Genomic DNA, 19595 nt, shown 5'->3' on the forward strand with positions numbered 1-19595 from the left:
GACAGAACAGAACCCTTTCCCCTCCTGTATCCAGCCATCCCTGCTCCTCACAACCTCACACAGCCCTTACCTTGCTGGCCTGATCTGTTTGTATTATGTGAATGTGAGTGTATGAGAAAACAATGGTATTACTGTGAGTGTGTCCATGAAATGTGTGACTGTGAGTAGGTGGCATGTGGCTGTGGGTTTTGTACATGACTGTGCATGTGTGTTTGTGTGGAATGTGTATACTTGAACATGGGAGTACATATGTGTTTGTGAGTGCACATGTATGTGTGCTCAAGTGTCTGGGAGTGGATAGGGATTCAGGGAGGGCAGCCCTACATCTCTGCACTCAGGTCTCTGAGCAGCCTGGCCATGGGAGTGACCCCAAGGATGGAAGGTGGGAGGAGGAGGCTGGGCTGGAGGCCTGGATGGAGGTGGAGGGGGCTGGGATCGGCGTGCTCGCGTCTGCTCACAAGAATAATAGCCCACGTCAGCGTTGACTGTCAAGCGGGCAATGTCAAAAGTTTCAATGACATTGCTGTCCCACTTCTTTCGGTATTCAATGTCATGTAGGACGTCGTAGAGCGTCTCTGCTGGCACATCACGGCACTCCATCCGGCACTGCAGACAGACACATGGGTTGTCAGGGTCACACAGGGCTCAAAGTCCTGGTTAGGGGATGGGAGGGCAGACAGGCAAGGAGGGAGGAGGAGAAGGAGGACAAGGAGGAACAGTGACCTCTGAAGCCAGCATGGGCTCACCTCTTGCCATGAGCCCTGTCCAGCCCTCCCAGAAGCCACCTGTGCCAGGAAAAAGCCCCTGCGTCCAGAGACTATCTCCCCCATCTCAGCCCCCACCAAACCTCCCCATTCATCCCAGTCTCCTCTAGGAAGTCTTCCTGAATTACCCAGCCAACTTTCTGGACTGCCATACACTGAATCTCTTTATCTGTGCCCTCCAGGTCCCTGAACTTCATGGGCAGAGGTTCAGTCGATTCAGTACAGAGCCTGGTATGAGTACATGTTAAATGAAATGAAAGCATGAATGAACAAACAAATGCCTAAATGGATGATGTCTTTCCTCCATGGTACTTATCACCTGGTACTTATCACCATTTGCCCTTTTTTTCTTTTTTCTGCCATCCAACAAACATCTTTGTTTTTTGTTTGGTTTGGTTTGGTTTTGGGTTTTGTTTTGTTTTGTTTTTGGCCACGCCATGCAGCATGTGGGATCTTAGTTCACCGATCAGGGATCTAACCCATGCCCCCTTCAGTGGAAGCACAGGAGTCCTAACCACTGGACTGCAGGGAATTCCCCCAACAAACATCTTTGGATTTCTTATTATTTATCAGCCTTGTTCTCAAAGAGCTTTCCATCTAGGGGAGAAAAGAGCCGAGGACACTTTTTGTTTTTTATTTAACCCCCACAATAACTCTACCAGACAAGAAATCCAAAGAGGAACTTAAGGCTCAGAGAGGTTAAGGAACTTGCCCACGGTCACTCAGCTGGTAAGTAGCAAAGCTGGGATTTAACCTAGATCACGTGTCTGGAAAGCAAATAAAAACAGAACCAGGTTTTATTAGATTTACACTCAGCAAGATGAAACTCAGTCCATATCCTTGTTCTATGATTTTTTTTTTCACCCGAAAGCCCAAACCCCAGGATCAAGTTCCCCTCAGCAAGTGGACAAGTTCTATTGTGTAGTTTAAAAAGGTTTCCCAGGGGGCTTCCCTGGTGGCGCAGTGGTTGAGAGTCTGCCTGCCAATGCAGGGGACACGGGTTCGAGCCCTGGTCTGGGAAGATCCCACATGCCACGGAGCAACTGGGCCCGTGAGCCACAATTACTGAGCCTGCGCGTCTGGAGCCTGTGCCCCGCAACAGAGAGGCCACGACAGTGAGAGGCCCGCGCACCGCGATGAAGAGTGGCCCCCACTTGCCACAACTAGAGAAAGCCCTCGCACAGAAACGAAGACCCAACTCAGCCATAAATAAATAAATAAATAAATATTAAAAAAAAAAAAAAAGGTTTCCCAGAACTGGGTGTTCAGACGGTGCCAAGGGAACCACACATTACTTTCTACTAAAAGGTAAATACATGCAACCATATGAGGGAGGGGTCACATCACCTTCCCCCTAATCTTGGGTTAGGCCCTGGCACCACTAATGGTGATGAGAGGACACAGGAAGGACACTACCCATTGGGTATTCTAGGCACAAGTGAACTCCTCAAGCCCTGGATATGCTTCACTCAACAGAAAATACAATGGACAGAGGAACAAGTTAAGTGTCACCATAAGAATACAAGACAAAGCCAGATGGTGAGACATTCTGCAGGGCTACTAGTCCAGTCTCTTCTACAGGTCAATGTCATAAGGAAGGAACTAGGCTAGACTAAGACTTATAGGACAAATAACCAGATAGAAAGTGTGGTCCTGGATTACATACTGGCTTGGACACAACAGCTATAAGGACATATTTGGGACAATAGGAGAAATATGAATATGATCTGAGTGTTAGTTAGATGTGCTGAAAATTTACTGAAACAAAATGGTGGAGATTGCTGCCTGAAGAAAAGCAAGTTACAAAATGGAATGCATGATATAATCTCATTTTGGGGGAAAAATATATGCACAGAAAAGGCCTGGGAAGCACAATCACTAAGGTGTTAACAGTGGCAATCTATAAATGATGAGCATATAATAGCTTTATTTTCTTTTGGCTGTCTGTGTTTCTAATTTTCTAAAATATATAGTACTGCTTCTGCAATAATGAAAAAAAATTAAATAAAAATGTTTCCCAGGGGCTTCCTTGGTGGCGCAGTGGTTAAGAATCCGCCTGCCAATGCAGGGGACACGGGTTCGAGCCCTGGTCCGGGAAGATCCCACATGCCGTGGAGCAACTAAGCCCGTGTGCCACAACTACTGAGCCTGCGCTCTAGAGCCCGCGAGCCAAAACTACTGAGCCCACGTGCCACAACTACTGAAGCCCGCGCGCCTAGAGCCGGTGCTCCGCAACAAGAGAAGCCACCGCAGTGAGAAGCCTGCGCACCACAGCAAGGAGTGGCCCCCGCTCGCCACAACTAGAGAAATACTGCGCGCAGCAACAAAGACCCAGCGCAGCAAAAAAAAAAAAGTTTCCCAGAGATACTGAGAGGTGTGCTCACCACAAGCACTATCCTAAGGGCTTTCTACACATTACCACATTTTATTCCTACAGCAACACTCTGAGGGATTAGCCCCATTTTAGTTAAGAAAACCAAAGTTCAAGGACAGCTCCAGCCTGCAAAAACTCATTGTGTGTCATCCTCCCTCCCTGCCCTCTGCTTTTCTGCTCCACCAGGTGGTATGAAGTAGATCCAGTCATTTAATCAGCTTCAGCTCTGTGCAGAGCACAGAAGAGTCAGAGATGAATCTGAGGCCTGTCCTTCAGAGGCTTCCAGTTGAGAGAGGAGACCAACTTGGAAATGGGGAGGTGCCCAAACTGCCCAATGGGGCACAGAGGAGGTGGTCAGCTGTGTGCGGTGAGGCATGTGGGGAATCAGTCTTCACGGAGAAGCTCAGCATGGAAGGTAGGCATCTAGCAAGTGGCCCTGGCAGAGAGAACAGTGTGGCCTGTAGGGAAGCTGAACGAGTTCCATCTGCTCCCGTGCCCATGGTGTGCTGCAGCCTAATACTCAAAGGTCCTGCTTCCAGGTCTTCTTGAAGAAATGCATAATTCCAGGGCTAAGTCGGAGTAAGTATAAGATGTACCTGGAACATCTCACTGTGCCAGAAAGTAAGGACAACGTACTTACAGAATGATAGGGACCTTGCCCAGCAGACACAGGAGCCAGTGTGAAGGGCTCCTGCTGGTTCCATGACCAACTCATCAGGGTTTGCCAGTTTAGCACTGGAAGTCTGTATCCCGGGAAATCCCTCAGTCCCAGGCAAACAGGACAGCTGGTCCCCTACCATGGGCTAAAGCTGGGCCAACTCATGTATTAAAATAAATAATGATAGTAACAGACTATATTCCACTGAATAAAATAGGAAACCAAAGTATATACAAGTATGAATAAATAAATAAATTTAATGTTTAATGAGGAATAGGGTATTTACATAGTTTCAAAGTACCTTCCCATCAAATCAGTAACTTCACATTGCCTGGCAGATACCACCTTAATCAAGTGATCAAAGTGAACATCATTAGTGATAGGACAAGTTACAACTGGATGTTTCCTGATAGGATGCAATGAAAAGAATACAGGTACCACTTATGTGATATTTCTGCCAAAGATGCATGATCTAAATCTAATCATAAGGAATATCAGACAAACCCAAAATGAGGGACTTTTACAAAATATCTGGCCTCTAAGTGTCAGGGTCATGAAAGTCAAGGAAAGACTCAGGAACTATATCAGACTGAGAAAGACTAATGAAACATGAGTGAATGAATAAATGAGTGATTGAACAAAGTGATGAGAAGGATGGGATGGAGAAGACGGCAGAGGCCAGATCTGGCATCATCAGTAGCATACAGACAAACTTCCACTGTGCAGTGACACTGAGGTCTGGGTGTTGCACCTGACATTCAACACACACACTCACTCTTCACCCCCCCGTGAGCTGTGCTGCAAAACAGAAAGCTGAGGCTCAGGAGAGGAAGCAACCTGTCCAAATCATAAGGCAAGAAAGCAGCAGAACTTCAAAACCGGATCTTCCAATACTCTTAACCATGAAGGAGCACTCAAGTGTGGCTTCTGAGGAAACCAGAACTTCTCTAAATCCAAGTATGGAAGCTGGTTGGGCTTTGCAAGTCCTCCAACGTGTTATTCCAGACAGTGACTGTATGAAGGAGTAGTGACAACAGAATTATGCTTTGTAGGTTAGGATCCAACCTGGGGATTCCTCTTCCCTCAGGCCAGCCTTGGTGCTCCCAGGGCAAGCTGCACCCACGGCTGGGTGCACACTGAGAAAGGCCTACACTGCCCAGACTGCCTCTTCTCCCTCTGGACTCCTGTGGCTTCAGGACCAGGGGCCTCCCTCTGAGACAGCAGGCAGTGGGAGGAGCACGCAGAGCCACAAGACAGACCAGGCACTGAGTTGAGCATAAACTCTGCGTAACATTTTATCTTTAAGATAAAGAAGGAAACTTCAAAGGGTTCCCAAGCTCACGGCAGGCTCTTGGGGAGGAAGGTCAGCTGTGGGGCCTGCTGGGAAGGGGAGAACTCAGGCTGTGGAGGCAGCGCTGCAGGTGAGGAAACCAAGGCGGTCCAGGTGGCCAGTCTGGCTTTGGGCCCGGCTCTTTCCACAGCCCCCAGGAGGCTGTGCACATGAGCCAAGAGGGGTAAATTACATCCAGCATTGTTCCTGTGCGCAGCTGCAGCCGCCACATGGGCAAGGTAATTCTAAGAGGCTTCTGGAGGGACGAGTAGGGGTAGAGGTGAGTCACTGGCGAGCACCTGGTGGGCGGGGCTGTGACCAGAACCCACAGCCATTGGGCCCTGTGCAAGTCACTCACTTTGGCTGGCCGCTTGGGCACTCCTCCTGGAAACCAGAACTGAATGGGAGGCAGTGCCGGGGTTGCTCAGCCAAGGAGCAGGCCATGCTTGGCTGCAAAGCCCTTAAGGCCTGGTTTACAGCAGGAAGTCTCACATGCAGCCATTTTACAGCTGAGAAAACTGAGGCCCAGAGGGAGCAGGTGACACCAGAGAAATTAGACTGTGTACCCCCTACACTCCACTCTCTCCAAACCCCATGAGGTAGAGAACTGGGATTGCCCAGAACCCCATAGAGCCATGGTTGGAAGGGAATGGACAAGCAAGGAAGGCCATCAGGGGTGACTCCTGCAGGCTTTGAGTCTAGCAATCCCAGGTTCCAATTCCAGTTCCTCCCCTTAGGCACAAGATTTAACTCACCTGAGTCTTTGTTTCCTCATGTGAAAAATGGGGATAATAAAAGTACCTATCTCGGGGCTTCCCTGGTGGCGCAGTGGTTAAGAATCTGCCTACCAATTCAGGGGACACGGGTTCAAGCCCTGGTCCAGGAAGATCCCACATGCCGTGGAGCAACTAAGCCCATGCGCCACAACTACTGAGCCCGTGTGCTACAACTACTGAAGCCCGTGTGCCTAGAGCCCTGCTCCACAACGAGAAGCCACCGCAGTGAGAAGCCCGTGTACCACAACGAAGAGTAGCCCCTGCTCACCACAATTAGAGAAAGCCTGCGCACAGCAATGAAGGCCCAATGCAGCCAAAAATAAATAAATTAAATAAATAAATTAAAAATTTTAAAAAGTACCTATCTCATGGGGACGTTGTGATTAAATTAAATGAGATAATGTATGCAATATGCCTGGCACATAGATACCCCCAAAACAGTAGCTGTTATTACTTAAGCAGGCTTCCACAAGCAGCCACGCACCCTTCCACAGGGCTAGGACCAGGTCGTGTTTGCATGTGCCTCCTTACATTCTGGGCCCCAGGCGCCTCTCTTGTCTCACCTGGCCCTGCCCTTCCATCCATCCATTCACTACTGCCCGGAGTCGGCTGTGTGCAAGGGCTGCAACTGGGCAGCAGGGAACTGAGAAGCGAACCAGACTTGGGCCCTGCCCTAAAGAGGGCCCATCAAGTGCGCAGGGGGAGAGATGGGGACATAAAATCTCACTAGAGAATGAGCTGGGTTGGGGGGGGGGCATGGGAACTGTGGGATCAGAGGGCAACTGAACCTAAAAGAAGCTGAACTGCTGAAAGGGGAGAGAGGGCATTTCAGGCAGAGAGACTGGGGGGTGCAAAAGCCTGGAGGCTTAAATAAATAAGTACAGAGCAGGGTCACTGCCCTAGCGGTGTCTCACTCTACCCTCCTCCTCTCTCCCACCCCTTGCCCCGTGCTTCTTTGGGAGATGCCTTCCCAGTGCTCAGTATTAGAGAAAGAGGAATCTCCACAAGAAGAGGGAAGTGGTAAGGGAAGGGGCTGAAGTATCTCCCAGGACCCAGGGAGATGGCTGACCTGAGACAGGAAAAGAAGTCAGGTCATGTCCATGGGGCTGTGGTGTCGCTTTGAGGGCCAATGGCCAGGGCAGTAACAAGCAAACTGAGACACGGACAGATGGATCCAAGTCTGGCCCACATGCCAAGACCTTAACACAGCAGGTCTCCAATATCCTTGCCCGTGGGATATATGGGGCACATGGATTATCCCAAAGTCCTAGGGACCCAGGAGATGATCTCTTCCACCTCTACTCTTCAGGTCACCACTGGGGAAACTGAGGCCCAGAGAAGGGTAAGGGGTCCATCTGGGCTCTGAAACATGCCTCAGGCTGTGCTGACTTCTCACCACATTGCATTTTAGCAGTTTTGTTAAAGGAATAACTATTAAGCAAATCACCCTTTCCCAAAAGAACCGTATTTAAAACAGAGAAAGCACTCCTGACCAGGGTGGAGCACTAGCTATCAAATCAATCATAGCCCCAAACAATAGCTACCACCTCAATAACCATTACCATGTGCTCCAAATCACTAATTCATCATCCCACAAAGGAGACAGCAGCACCTGGACCACGGACCCCCCAGCGGCTGAAGTTTAGGTCAAACCACCTCTGCCAGCTGTCAAGGGCGCCAAGCTGCATCCTGTGCAAATATTGTCTCTTACCCCCCCAACACCCTGATGGATATCATCACCCCCATTTTACAGATGCAGAAAGTGAGGCCCAGAGAGGTAAAATGATTAACCAAGGCCACAAAGCTAACAGAGGTGGAGCGAACCAGAGCCTGGGTGTGCCTGACCCCAAAGTGTCAGGACTTTCTGCTCCCTTCATCAAGGGGCAGGACTGGCCCAGCTAAAACAAACATGCTGGCAACTGGAGACTGCCTTAGTTAATTGATGGTTATTATTTTCTTTTAATTTTTAATTTATTTTATTTTTGGCTGCGTTGGGTCTTCGTTGCTGCGCGCGGGCTTCCTCTAGTTGAGGCGAGAGGGGGCTACTCTTTGTTGTGGTGCACAGGCTTCTCACTGCAGTGGCCTCTCTTGTTGCGGAGCACGGGCTCTAGGCGCGCAGGCTTCAGCAGTTGTGGCACGTGGGCTCAGTAGTAGTGGCTCGCGGGCTCTAGAGCACAGGCTCAGTAGTTGTGGCACACGGGCTTAGCTGCTCTGTGGCATGTGGGATTTTCCTGGACGAGGGCTTGAACCCGTGTCCCCTGCATTGGCAGGCAAATTCTTAACCACTGCGCCACCAGGGAAGCCGTAATTGATGGTTATTACGCAGAGCTCACTGGATTCAGAAAGGCTTGCTGACCAGGCAGGCGAAGCTCAGAGATTCTTCCTCTGAACAAAATTCCCGACTCTATCCTCAGCCCTCCCTGGGCTTAAAGGCAAGGCTGTGCTTTTCCAAAGCTCAGCACTGGAGCTCTGCACCTGGAAGTCTCCTCTGAGAAGACTTGGGCCATCGCATTGCCCCACAAGCTCAGACTCGCAGCAATTCCAGGCTGTCTGGTCAGATAGGCCTCTGTCCTGCCGCTTCCTGCCTGTGTGGCCTTGGCTTGGGCAAAGGACTTCAGTTCTGAATCCCAATATCTTCATCTGTCAAACAGGGATAATCCTCCCCTCGGAGTAGAGCTGTGAGGATTAAATGAGACTTGTACATAAAGCCCCCAGCAGCAGCTGCCCTTCTCCAGCCCTAGGCCCTGGCAATTTTCCCTGACTTCTCAGGCCCTGCCGAGGGGAGCACTTTCCTGCTAACACCAAAGGGCAGGATATAAAGGGGCAAGGAACAAAGTTTAAAACAACAAAAATGCCCCAGATCCTGCCACAGGGTGGATGGACAGGGAGGGGGTGTGTGGCCCTCTTATACCAGGGCCCTGCACAAGTCCACAGGCTCCACCCTCACAACCCACAACCAGGCACTGCCCTCACCATGTCAGTCCAGGTGTTAAAAGATACAGACTCTGACCCAGGGCACACAGCACATGAAAGGCTCAGCTCCAGTGGCCCCTCTGCCCTGTCTGCTCCAAGTCCTCCTCCCAGGGCTGCGCACCACCTGCTTGCTGGCTTCAGGGCCCTCCACTGCCCCTCCTAAAGGCCCCACACGGCCATCATCTAGCCAAGCTGCTAGAGCACCTGCCCTTGCCTCTGGGTTTCTGGGGTCCCCAGAATGGAGACCCTTAAGACCTTCCCCCCATGTCCCCGCCAAATCTCAAGAGCAGCTCATGGGCACTGACACAGGGCATCAGGGGAAGCAGAGGTGGGGGTGTGTAGGAGGAGAGAGATCTAATAAGTCCTGCTTTCCCAGGACCTCCCCTTGCTGGTTCTTTGCTATTTTGCCCTCAAACTTCAGCCTGGCTGTGTCCTGACCAGGCCGCCTACCGTGTCCCTAACTTCTGCAGGTTGGTCTGGGGCCTCCTCCTCCACCCCACCGCCTCCCTTCATCAGCACACACTGCGATGCATCGATTCATCCTGGCCCCTTGCTTGTCTTGGCATCCCCAGTGCCTGGCATGGTCTAGTAAAGAAATGCTGCCTGAACGGAAGGAGGGACAGGTGAGCCAGCAAAGAGGCCATGCCCGTGTGAGCTTCTCTGACTTTTAGAGTGCTGGGGCCATGCCTGGTGGCCCTCAGTGCTTTGTGGAGGTCAGAAGGAAGGGTCGTTGTGAAAACCTCCTGGACGCTTGTAAAACTCTCTGTGGCACTTGAGGCTGATTACTACTTCTGCCATCATCCTCATAAAATGGAGTGTAAGGGGCAGGGGCAGAGACAGGTGAAGGGAGATTCTGGGACTTTCTGTTAAGATCTTTAATAATTCTGATAAAGAAAAGTAAATTCAATCTGTCCTGAAGTATCAATTTACATTTAGTAAATAGCAAAAGTATATAAAATAACCACTGCTTGTGAGCATATGGTAAAACTGTTACCCAGTTAGTGACAGCAAAAACTGGTTGCACTATTCTGAAAAGTAATTTGGCAAATATTTTTAAAATCATAAAAATGTATCTTTCAACTCAGGTCCTAGAACTCCAGGGACCAGAAATTTATACTCAGGAAAAAAATACAAAATAAGAAAAAAAGTTCTGTTACAATATTCATGACTGTATTATTGCATTTGTAATTAGCAAAATATACTGGGGGACAACCTGGAACACCACCACCAACAGGGCCTGGTTGAGTTAAGAATGATACCTCACCTTGAAGATCACTGCCCAGCTACTGAGGACTGTGGTCTCCCTCAGGGCAGGGGCAGGGGCCCCTCAGAACCCAGAAGAGGCCTGGCAGGGAGCAGCTGCCAGAAATGTTCCTGAATTAATGATTCTGTAGCAATATGAGAAATTTCCACAGATGCAATGTTAAATGAACAAAAGAGGACACAAACTTACATCTGTGCCATGGTCTCAACTGTACATAAATTACCTACACCCTTGAATGAGAGCTGGAAGGAACCAGGGAGAAGTTTAACTCAGGAATTGAGGCTCTGGGAGATTAATTTATCATTTTTGGATTCTCGTTACTGTTGGTACAACAGAGTTTATATAAGATAAAGAAACCATACTTTTTTTTTTCTAGGTTAAGTGTGTTGTCCAGAATCCCGAGGTCCTTGTGCCCTGGACCTGGGAGCCTGGACTCTGCTGAGATGGGCCTGAGGCTGCCCAGGCTGATGCTGAATTGCCTGGAAATGCTCTGTGTGGTGTAGCCATGCTGAGAGTAAAGCCTGAGGGGGCTCAGGGTCCTTCCACCCTCAGCTGGGACACAGGCATGAAAATCCTGGGGGCTCACGGCAGGGACAGAAGGAAGCAGGGGGACGCAGGTACAGGGAGGGGCACACCTAAGCAGAGTCCTATAGGATGAATAGAATAGCAGATGGCACCCAGATGTAAGGAGGGGAAAGAGGCTCTGGGCAGAGGTGCTGGAGGGGACTGGAAATGGCCTGGACCGGCTGGGGGAAGGAGAAGGCTCATGCAGTTCCACGAGGTAACCCCAGTGAACAAGGATGGACGCAGGAGGAAATGGAGCTGTCCCCTGGGTACCTCAGACTGTTCATTCATTCATCCATTCAGCAAACGTTAAGAGTGTGCCAGCTCTGTGCCAGGCTCTGCACTAGGGCCTTGCAAATTCTCCTAATTCCATCCTCTCAACTACCCGTGAGGAGGGAAGATTACGCCCATTTGTAAATGGTGGCTGAGAAAAGTGAAGGGAAGAACCATCCTGGAACCCAGTGTCAACCCAAAGTCCACCCCTGAAGCTGTTCCCTAAGAACAAGGCTCTGCTCTGTCAAGGACTCAAGGAATCCCAGGTGGGCCAGCACTTGGCCAGATGAGGACTATCCCTGGAGGGTCCACGCTAGGGGCTGGGGCTGCTGGGGCAGCTCTGCCCGGAGTAAGGGGCGCTGGAAGGACACAGAGAGCAGGCTTGGTGTGGGCCCGTCACAGGCTCTCCTTCCCCCACCTTCAGCCTCAGAGTTCTCACCTGTAAAATGACTAGACAGCCTCTTCTGAAGGGAAGGGGATCTGGCACCAGATAACCTCAACCCATCTTCTCTCCTAAAGTGCGGCCCTCCTGAGACCGGTGGTAGGCGGAGGTACTGCCATGTCTCCCCTAGACACAGCTCCCAGAGTCTGCTCAGGCAGACCAAGCTAGGCCCCTCTGCTGCTCTCCACGCAGGGCTGAGTGACTCATCCCCACTGTGCCTCCATCCCCTTCCCCTCCCCCTACCTAGTCTCCAGCAGCCTCCCTGGACCCCCACCCCCACCCCCCAGGCCTCTGCAGCTGAGGAACATCCTGCTCTGATCTCTTGGAAGCTGACCTCCTGGTCTGGAGCTCCCACCACTCTGCTCCAGCCCTGGCGGAGGTGGGGAGCCAGACAGAGGAGGCAGACCTGAGAAAGAGCAGAGCGTGGGTGGGCCTGCAAGAAAAGAAAGGGGGTCGGGGAGATCAGTGAGATGAGACAGGGGCCATGGCTGACACAGAGACAAGCAAAGACAAATTGGATAAACACTTCCCAGGACTTCAGGCGCTAACAGTGGCCTCATGCCCCCAAAGCTCTCTAGCAAGCTCCAGACTGCATTTTCAACAGCCTCCTGGGCATCACCCCCTGGACAGCCCATAGGCTCACCCTCACCATATCCACTACTGTTGGATTATCCAACCCCAATGCCCACTCCCCTCTGCTCCCCGCCTGTGCCTGGAACCTGGGATCCTGCTTGGCCATGACCTTCCCAACAGCTCCTCTTCGCCAGACCCAGGCAGGCCTCACCATCCTTGCTTGGACCGGCGCAGCCACAGCCTCGTCACTGGTCCCCTGGCTCCCAGGCCGATCTGCCACCTGGGGCCAGGGAGCTTTCTAAAACCCAGTGCTGGGAATTCCCTGGCAGTCCAGTGGTTAGGACTCTGAGCTTTCACTCCTGCCGGCCCAGGTTCGATCCCTGGTCAAGGAACTAAGATCCCACAAGCTGTGTGGTGCAACGAAATAAAATACAATAAGAAAATAAATAAAAAATAAAACCCAGTGATGATGGTATTGCCCAGCCTGAAAGCCTCTGCTGCCTCTGCCTTCAAGATCAAATCCTAACCAAAACATCCTCCCAACTTTGGCTCTGCCTCCTCTCCTTCCTCACCCTTAGTCCGCACCCACCAAGACCTTCTCAGCCTGCCACCTGACTCCTGATGGGCCCCACAGGTCCCACCCAGACGCCACTGCCCCCCACCACGCTGTCAGCCACGTCTCCCTCGACCTGAGTCCTCACGAAGGGCTGTCACCATCTCCATCAGTCACCCCACTAGGCCTTAAGAGCAGGGCCCAGGTCTGATCCATCTCCAGGTCCCCAGCACCAGCACAGTGGCTGGCAGAGTGGGTGGGAGACACGAGAAGAGGTTTGTTGAACGAATAAATAACCAGGACAGATTAAAAAAAAGGAGGAAACAGGACAAGTAGAGACGTAAAGGCAGAGGCAGTAACCATTAGAGACAGGGATAGAAAACACCCCAAGGGGAGACTCTGAGACCCAGAGACAGGCCCAGAGGCAAAGACAGGAGGCTGCAGGGAAGCAGGGAGGGGAAAACCGAGGCAGAGCCAGAGCTGAGCTGGGGGGTGGAAGCCACTGGGAGACAGCTGAGGAGACATAATTGGATCAGAGACAACTCTGCTGCAGTGAGGGGGTGTGACTCACACACACAAAGTAATGCCAGACACAGAAACACACACAGAGTCTCACACTCAGAGGCACATACACCCAACCTTAGGCACGTGTACACACACACACACACACACAAACACATTCAATATGGATTTAATGACCTTTGTCAGGTGCCCTGCCCCCGAGGGGCTCACAATCTACCCAAATAAGGACCAGATCACACACACAGGCACATACAATCCAGCTCCACACACAGAAGGCCCAAACATAGAAGGCCAGACAATTCCCATCACATCATCCTGCCCTCATAACACACAACAACCATCTGGTATCTTATTTAGTTATTTGCTTCTATTTTGCTTGTCTCCCCCTCAGGATGTAAACTCATGACAACAGGGTCTGATCTGTCTGGTTTGCCACTAAATTCCTGGATATACTTGGGATACAGTATGTGAACAATAAATATGTGTTGAATGAATGAATGTTGGAGACACACAAGGGAACTCCATCCCCTCTGGCTGTCAGGCCTCTGCCTTAAGACTCATCACTTCCCTGGTCTAGTACAAGGTCCCAGGCAATCTAGAAGGGTCCAAAAACAAGGAGGAGGCATCAAGGAGATGGTAGAGGGATTTCTCAGGAAACCAAGGTTAGATGCAGGTTGTGACAGGGAACTCAAAAGGATGAGATTACATGGCCCAGACAATGCAGAGGAGACCAAAGGCAGTATTTACCTGTACTTCCCATTGCGTGGTGGAGGGGAAGGGGAGGGAGGTAAACTTGCAGGCATTGTTCAACTGCCCCAAGACATAAGAATTCTAGAGAGAGGTCAGAGGTAGCAAGTAGCTGCCTTCAGGGAGCCAGGCTGAGAGGCAGGGAGGCAATTATTATGCTAAAGCCCCAGAGAACAGCTCCAGCTGCCCAGTGCCACCTGCCCAGCCTCTCTTTAATGACAGGTGACAGGAGTCTGTATTTGGTGTGGGACCCACCACTAAGTTCTGGACCTGATACTTTCTTCCACTGCCTGTGTTTCTACAGCTCCAGGGGTCCCGGAGCATTGAGGCCAGACCAAGCATGCCTGAAGTGAGGCACAGGGAGGGACAGAGACACCTCGAGCCCAATGCATGGTCTAAGCACCTTTCCTCTCACCTGTTGCTGGGGGGGGAGGGTGGATGCTCACCTGCCCAGGTCAGGGGTAAAGGTAAGGGGGCAGGGTGGGAATAGAGTTTTAATTCCCATCTATCTCGGTGGCCGCTGGCCCCTCACGAACAGACTGGAGCGGCCCAGCTAAGGTCCCAGATCCCTAAAGAGCACCACGCCTCCGGGGTCATGGCACCCGCAGCCCTGGCTCCAGGTGGCCCAGCCAGGCATGGAGACACAGGGGAAGAAAGAAAACCCATCTGTCTCCAGGACTGCCTCCTTTCTCTCGTCTCCTGAAACTTTAAAGACTCTCGGCTGGAAACTGAGCTGGGGCTCGTTAAAGTTTAAAAGCCAGAGCCTGGGGAGCTGGTCATGGAGGAACAGAGCCAGCCTGGGGGCTGAGGGCTCTTCTAGCCCCAGCGTGGATGGACACTGACTGAAAGCACCCATCCCACCAGTTCCTTGCCCCCAGGGGGCTGCACATCCATACTATCTTACATCCCAGCCTGCACAAGACTTATGCTGTAACCACCATGTCCCATCCCTTATGCCTCCTAAATCTTTCTGGATGCAATCCCTTGCTCCATTCCCCACAGTCCCTGCTTTAGTGCAGGCCTTGGCATGTCTGTCCAGACAAATACAGCAGCATCTTCCTCCTACCACCTACCTTGTCTAAAACCCTCCCTTGGTACCCTAGAACCTCCAGGACCCAAATCCTAGAGCCTTGGTCTAGCTGTCTAATCACCTCCAGCCCCCTGAGTTCCAAGCCCCACAATGAACCACCTGCAGCTCTCCTAATGCACTGCCCTGTTTCCTGCCTCTGGGTCTTTACACAGCTGTTCCTCTGTATGAAATGCTCCCAATGCTGTCAAACTTGTACTCCTCATTCTCTACCCAATTCCAAACAGATCACCTGAGAATTCCTCCTCTGTGAAGCCTTCTCTGGCCCCCAAGGCTGATTCAGAGGCCTGCTCTGGGTCTCTGCAGCTCCTGTGATAAGTGTCTGTCCCAGCATCCAACTGGGAGCTCCTTGAGGGCAGAGTTCGTTTGATTTCCTTCTTTGTCCCCAACCTGAATGAAGTGCCCAAAGACAGGCAGGGCAGCACTACTATTCACATGTGACAGATGAGGAAGCTAAAGGCTAGGCAGGGGCAGCAATCTGCCCAAGGTCACATGCCCAGGACTCTGGACCCTGTGCTCTCCCCCTATGGCCTCAGGCCAACCCAGGCATCTCCAGAAAGACTTCCCTAAAGCCTCCAGCCACCTCTGACCTTTCCTTTCTCTGATTTCCCCCACCTGAAGGTCCAGACCCTGACTCCCTGGGGCATGCTCTCTGGGAGCCTGTCCCCTGAGGACAGCTCTGGACTACTCTCTCCAGCTGCCCTCACACCAAGTCAGAGCTATAGCCATCCAGGACAGGGGTCTCAGGGCCTCAGCCTGGATTCAGGAGCCCCATCTAGGGACCTCTCAGATGGCACAGACTGTCATGGCCTTAGCTCTCCGTCCTTACTCTGTGTCCAGCAATGCAGAAGCCTTTACCATGGCCTAAGGCCAGGCCAGCCTCTACAAACCACCTGCCCAGCAACTTCCTGTAGAGACAGGGAAACTGAGCCCCAGAGGCGACAGAGGCCCAGCCTGAACCTGAACTCACTGAATCCAAACCCCTAAAACCCAATTAACTCCTGCCTCTGCCACCACAGATAAGAAGACTGACTCGTAAAGGTGAAGTGACCCCCCAAGGTCACACAGTAAGGACTGGGCTCTTGCTCAGCTGGGACCACTCCAGGGTGCCCTCCCACAATGGCACAGTACAGGGAGACCGAAGGCAGAAGACAGGGGTAGGTTCTGAGCCACAGGGTCCAGGAGACGGAAGGGCCCAATGATGCTAATAAGCAGGCCCAAGGGAGTGAAGAGATCTTGGCCTTGGAGTCTCAAGGACCTGGGCTCTGATCCTGCCTCGGCTACCTCCTAGCTGTTTGACTGCACAAGTGAATTCTTGCCCTGAACCTCAGCTTTCACATCTGTTCAATGGAGTTCATAAGACTTATGCCACAGGACAGTTGTGAAGACTCAGTGGGACAACATGAAGAAAACACCTGGCCCTGCAACTGTCCCCACCTTCCCCATGACCCTTTTGAGTCCCATGGACCATTAAGAGTGAGAAGGGCCCTTGGAGATCCCTGAGATGATCCCAAATTTTACAGGGGGAGAGAATGAGGTGCTGAGAGGGGACAGGCCGGAGCACTGGCTTAAGAGCTTGGAACTCAGGGGGCCTGTGGTGTGGAAGCAGGTGGACAGTGAGACAGGTCAGGGAGGGGTCACTGAAGCTTTCTCCAAAGGGGAAGAGGAGGAGTCGTAGGACAGGAAGTCAGAGGAGATAGGTCCCCACCACCCAGCTTCCTGTGGCAAGAGGAACCTCAGGTTCTCAGCTGCACTCCCCCAGGAAACCTCGCACCCCTGCTTCAACCGTCAAGCCCCTCAAGGCCCCTACCCACCGGGCCCACTCCTGCCTCTGTGGTCTGCCTGTGGACACCTGCCTCATGCAGTGGGCAGGGGGTCACCTGGAATTGTCAGTCTTCTCTCCACCAAGGTCTGGACACCTCTGAGGACAGGGGCCAGGTCTCCTCTACCTCTCAGGTGGCTAGGTACACAGCAGCATCAGAGAGCCTGAGCACATGAGCATCCAGGGCAGGGCTGGGCAGGCCGTGTCATCTCCTGCTTTCTGTCCCCTGTGCCTCATCCCTCTCCATGGGCCCCAGCCCAGGCGTTGAGTTTAGAGGCCCTTGGAGCCAGGAGAGCCCCATGGCACAGATGGAGACATAACCCAGAGAGGGCAGGGATGTGCCCACAGTCACAAACACAGCAAAAGAATACCATAGCCAGGACTGGACCTCAGCCTCTTCCCCAGCTGGCCCTGCTTGAATAAATGACAGACCCCCTGGTTTCCCATTTCTCTACTGCTACAGGAGCTGTGGGGAAGCCTGGCCTGGGCATTGAGAGACCTGTATTCAGGTTCCAAACTGCCCTCTGCCTTGGACCCAGGATCCATGTTCAGCGTCTGCCTTTGGGACGAAGCCTGACCTCTCAGGAGGTGGTATCTGCCTCCTCTCCAGTGCCCGGAGCACAGTGCAGGCTTGGGACCAGACCAGGCCGGAGGCCAGGAGGGAGGGAAAGGGAAGAGGTGGCCTCCAGCAGCCCTGTCCCTTTGTCCTGGCTCCAAATGCTGGGCCAGAGCCACAGTGTCTTCCAGGAACCTCTGGACACAGAAGCAGGGAGAAGATAAGTCTGGGGGAAAGGGAGTGAGGTAGAGGAAATCAGTCAGGTAGGCAGATAGGTGGACCTGCTCCCCCAACCTGGGATCATGCACACAGGGCATGTACAGGAGGCAGCTGGCTTCTCCAGCTCAGAGGGCAGGCCCAGAACAGGCTGTGGGGAGGGGGGAGCTCAACAAATACCTGTGGTTGAGTCGCAGCCTCCCGGAGTGACCCAATCATCCCTGGGGACTCTGGCTTCAGACCTGCTGTGTGACCTTGACAAGCCACTCCCCTTTCTGGGCCTCAGCTTTCTCATTTATCAAACAAAAATGGGATGATGAAAACACCACGTCCTTCAAAGAGTTATTGATGGGGTCAAATGCCAGAATGTTGACTAAGATGTGAGCCCAAGATGAGAGAGGCAGGGACTCTGGAGCCAGGCTGGCCTGGGTTCCACTCCTGCCTCAGCTGATATGACCTTAGGCAAGTGACATCACCTCTCTCAGCCTCAGTTTCTTTGTTTGTAGCATGGAGACAAGCCTACTGCTGCCCAGGACTGGCCTGAGGGTAAATTAGATCATGAAGAGAAACGCTTGGCTCAGAGCAGGGGCTCTTACCAGAAATGGATTCTTGGAATCTTGGGGATGGGGAGCTCAGAGACCTCTGCCTGTCCCCCACAGCTCCATCTGGCTGTGCTGAGGGGATCAGAGATCTTGGGATGCCCGTAACCAAGGCCCCAGCCTCCTCCTTAGGCCCCAGCTCTGCTCACCTCCTGGCCCCAGTCCCCCTCCACTGTGGCGAGCACAACAGAGAGAACTAGGCCGGTAGGCTAAAGGTCCGGGTGCCAAGTCTGGCTCTGCTGGGACTTGGCTGTGTGAGCCTGGGCTGGCCCCTGTTCCTCTCTGGACCTCGGTGTCCATACTTGCACCCCAGTGAGGGGTGAGTATGAAACTGGAGTTGTAAAGGCACCTCCAACCTCTGCTTAGTCTGAGAGGGAAGGAAGGTCAGGTGTATGCCCTGACCACAAGCCCACAATACCCCCGTTTTTCCAAGTCCCCTCCACTCCCAAGGAAGAACACCTGACAAATCTGATCTGGCCACAAGTGGTCCGTTGTGGCACTCCGGACCCCGGACCTGCCAACTCCAGTCCTGGACTAGGCTGGGTTTATTCATTAACCAAGCCAGATGAAGGAGGCAGCTCCGCCCTGTTGACACAGAGGGTGGGAGTACTGGTCTCAGTTCAGACTTTCCCCTTCTCTTCCTTCTGGAGAGCCAGCTCGGTGGGGAAATTACACTTCCCCACCCCACTGCACAGCCCAGCCTTGAGCCTTTCCTAGGTCACAGTCAGGAAAACAACCTTGTTCTCACAAAAACTTTGCTCACGTTTTATTCAGTTTGTTCCTTCGTTCCTTCCTTCCTTCCATCCTTCATTCAACCAACATCCCTGCTCTGTCTGTGTTGGAGGCTGAGGATGCAAAGAAGGGTAGGACCTGTCCCTGTCCTCAGAGAGCACTAAGCTGGAACATACCAGCTGCCCTTCCCTTCCCTGCTCCTCAGGCTCAGACACAGGTCAGGCCTCCGGGAAGGCCCCAGCCCAGGGTCCTCAGGCCTGGGTAGAGAGTCCCAGGAGGGGAGACACACATGGAAACCCAGAGAGAAGGAGACAGTCAGATAGCCAGGGTGCAGAAAGAGAGTTACAGAAGGGAGAAGGGAAGACAGAATGGGTGAGCCAGAAGACCACACAGGAACAGATGGACAAAGGTCTAAATGACTAAGACAAAGTGAGGCAGAAAGGCACAGGGTCAGAGAGGGAAGGTCAGACATCTCTGGCCCTGGTATGAGGCCATGATGCCAGAGCTAAATCCAAATCCAAGAGCAGGTCCCAGGCAAGAGGGGCTGAAGTAGAGGGAGGGCAGGAGTGCCCTCTGAGTTCAGTGTCCTGCTTCCACCTCTGCCCCCCTCCACCACAGGAATACACTCCTCCACATGTTCGAGAAGGACAGCAGGAAGGGTGAGGCAAGAGAAAGGGAAGGGTACAGTCTACTACCAGGACTCCACTAAAGGGAGACCTGCCCCCTTGAAAAGTGGCACTCACAGCAATGCCAGATGTGTTGTGTTGGAG

The 19595-nt window shown here is 52.4% G+C and overlaps 1 protein-coding gene across 2 annotated transcripts in view; it reads right to left on the bottom strand.

Annotated features, from left to right (window-relative positions):
* The window catches only part of STARD10 (StAR related lipid transfer domain containing 10), a 34738-nt gene that overhangs the window by 3555 nt on the left and 11588 nt on the right, over positions 1 to 19595 (bottom strand). For both annotated transcript variants that reach the window (XM_007173689.3, XM_057553785.1), the window contains exon 3: positions 459 to 606. In XM_007173689.3, the coding sequence (XP_007173751.1) occupies positions 459 to 606 (148 nt within the window). The remainder of the gene's footprint in view (positions 1 to 458; positions 607 to 19595) is intronic.

This window comes from Balaenoptera acutorostrata, chromosome 9 (genome assembly GCF_949987535.1).
Source record: "Balaenoptera acutorostrata chromosome 9, mBalAcu1.1, whole genome shotgun sequence".
NCBI classification, from domain to species: domain Eukaryota; kingdom Metazoa; phylum Chordata; class Mammalia; order Artiodactyla; family Balaenopteridae; genus Balaenoptera; species Balaenoptera acutorostrata.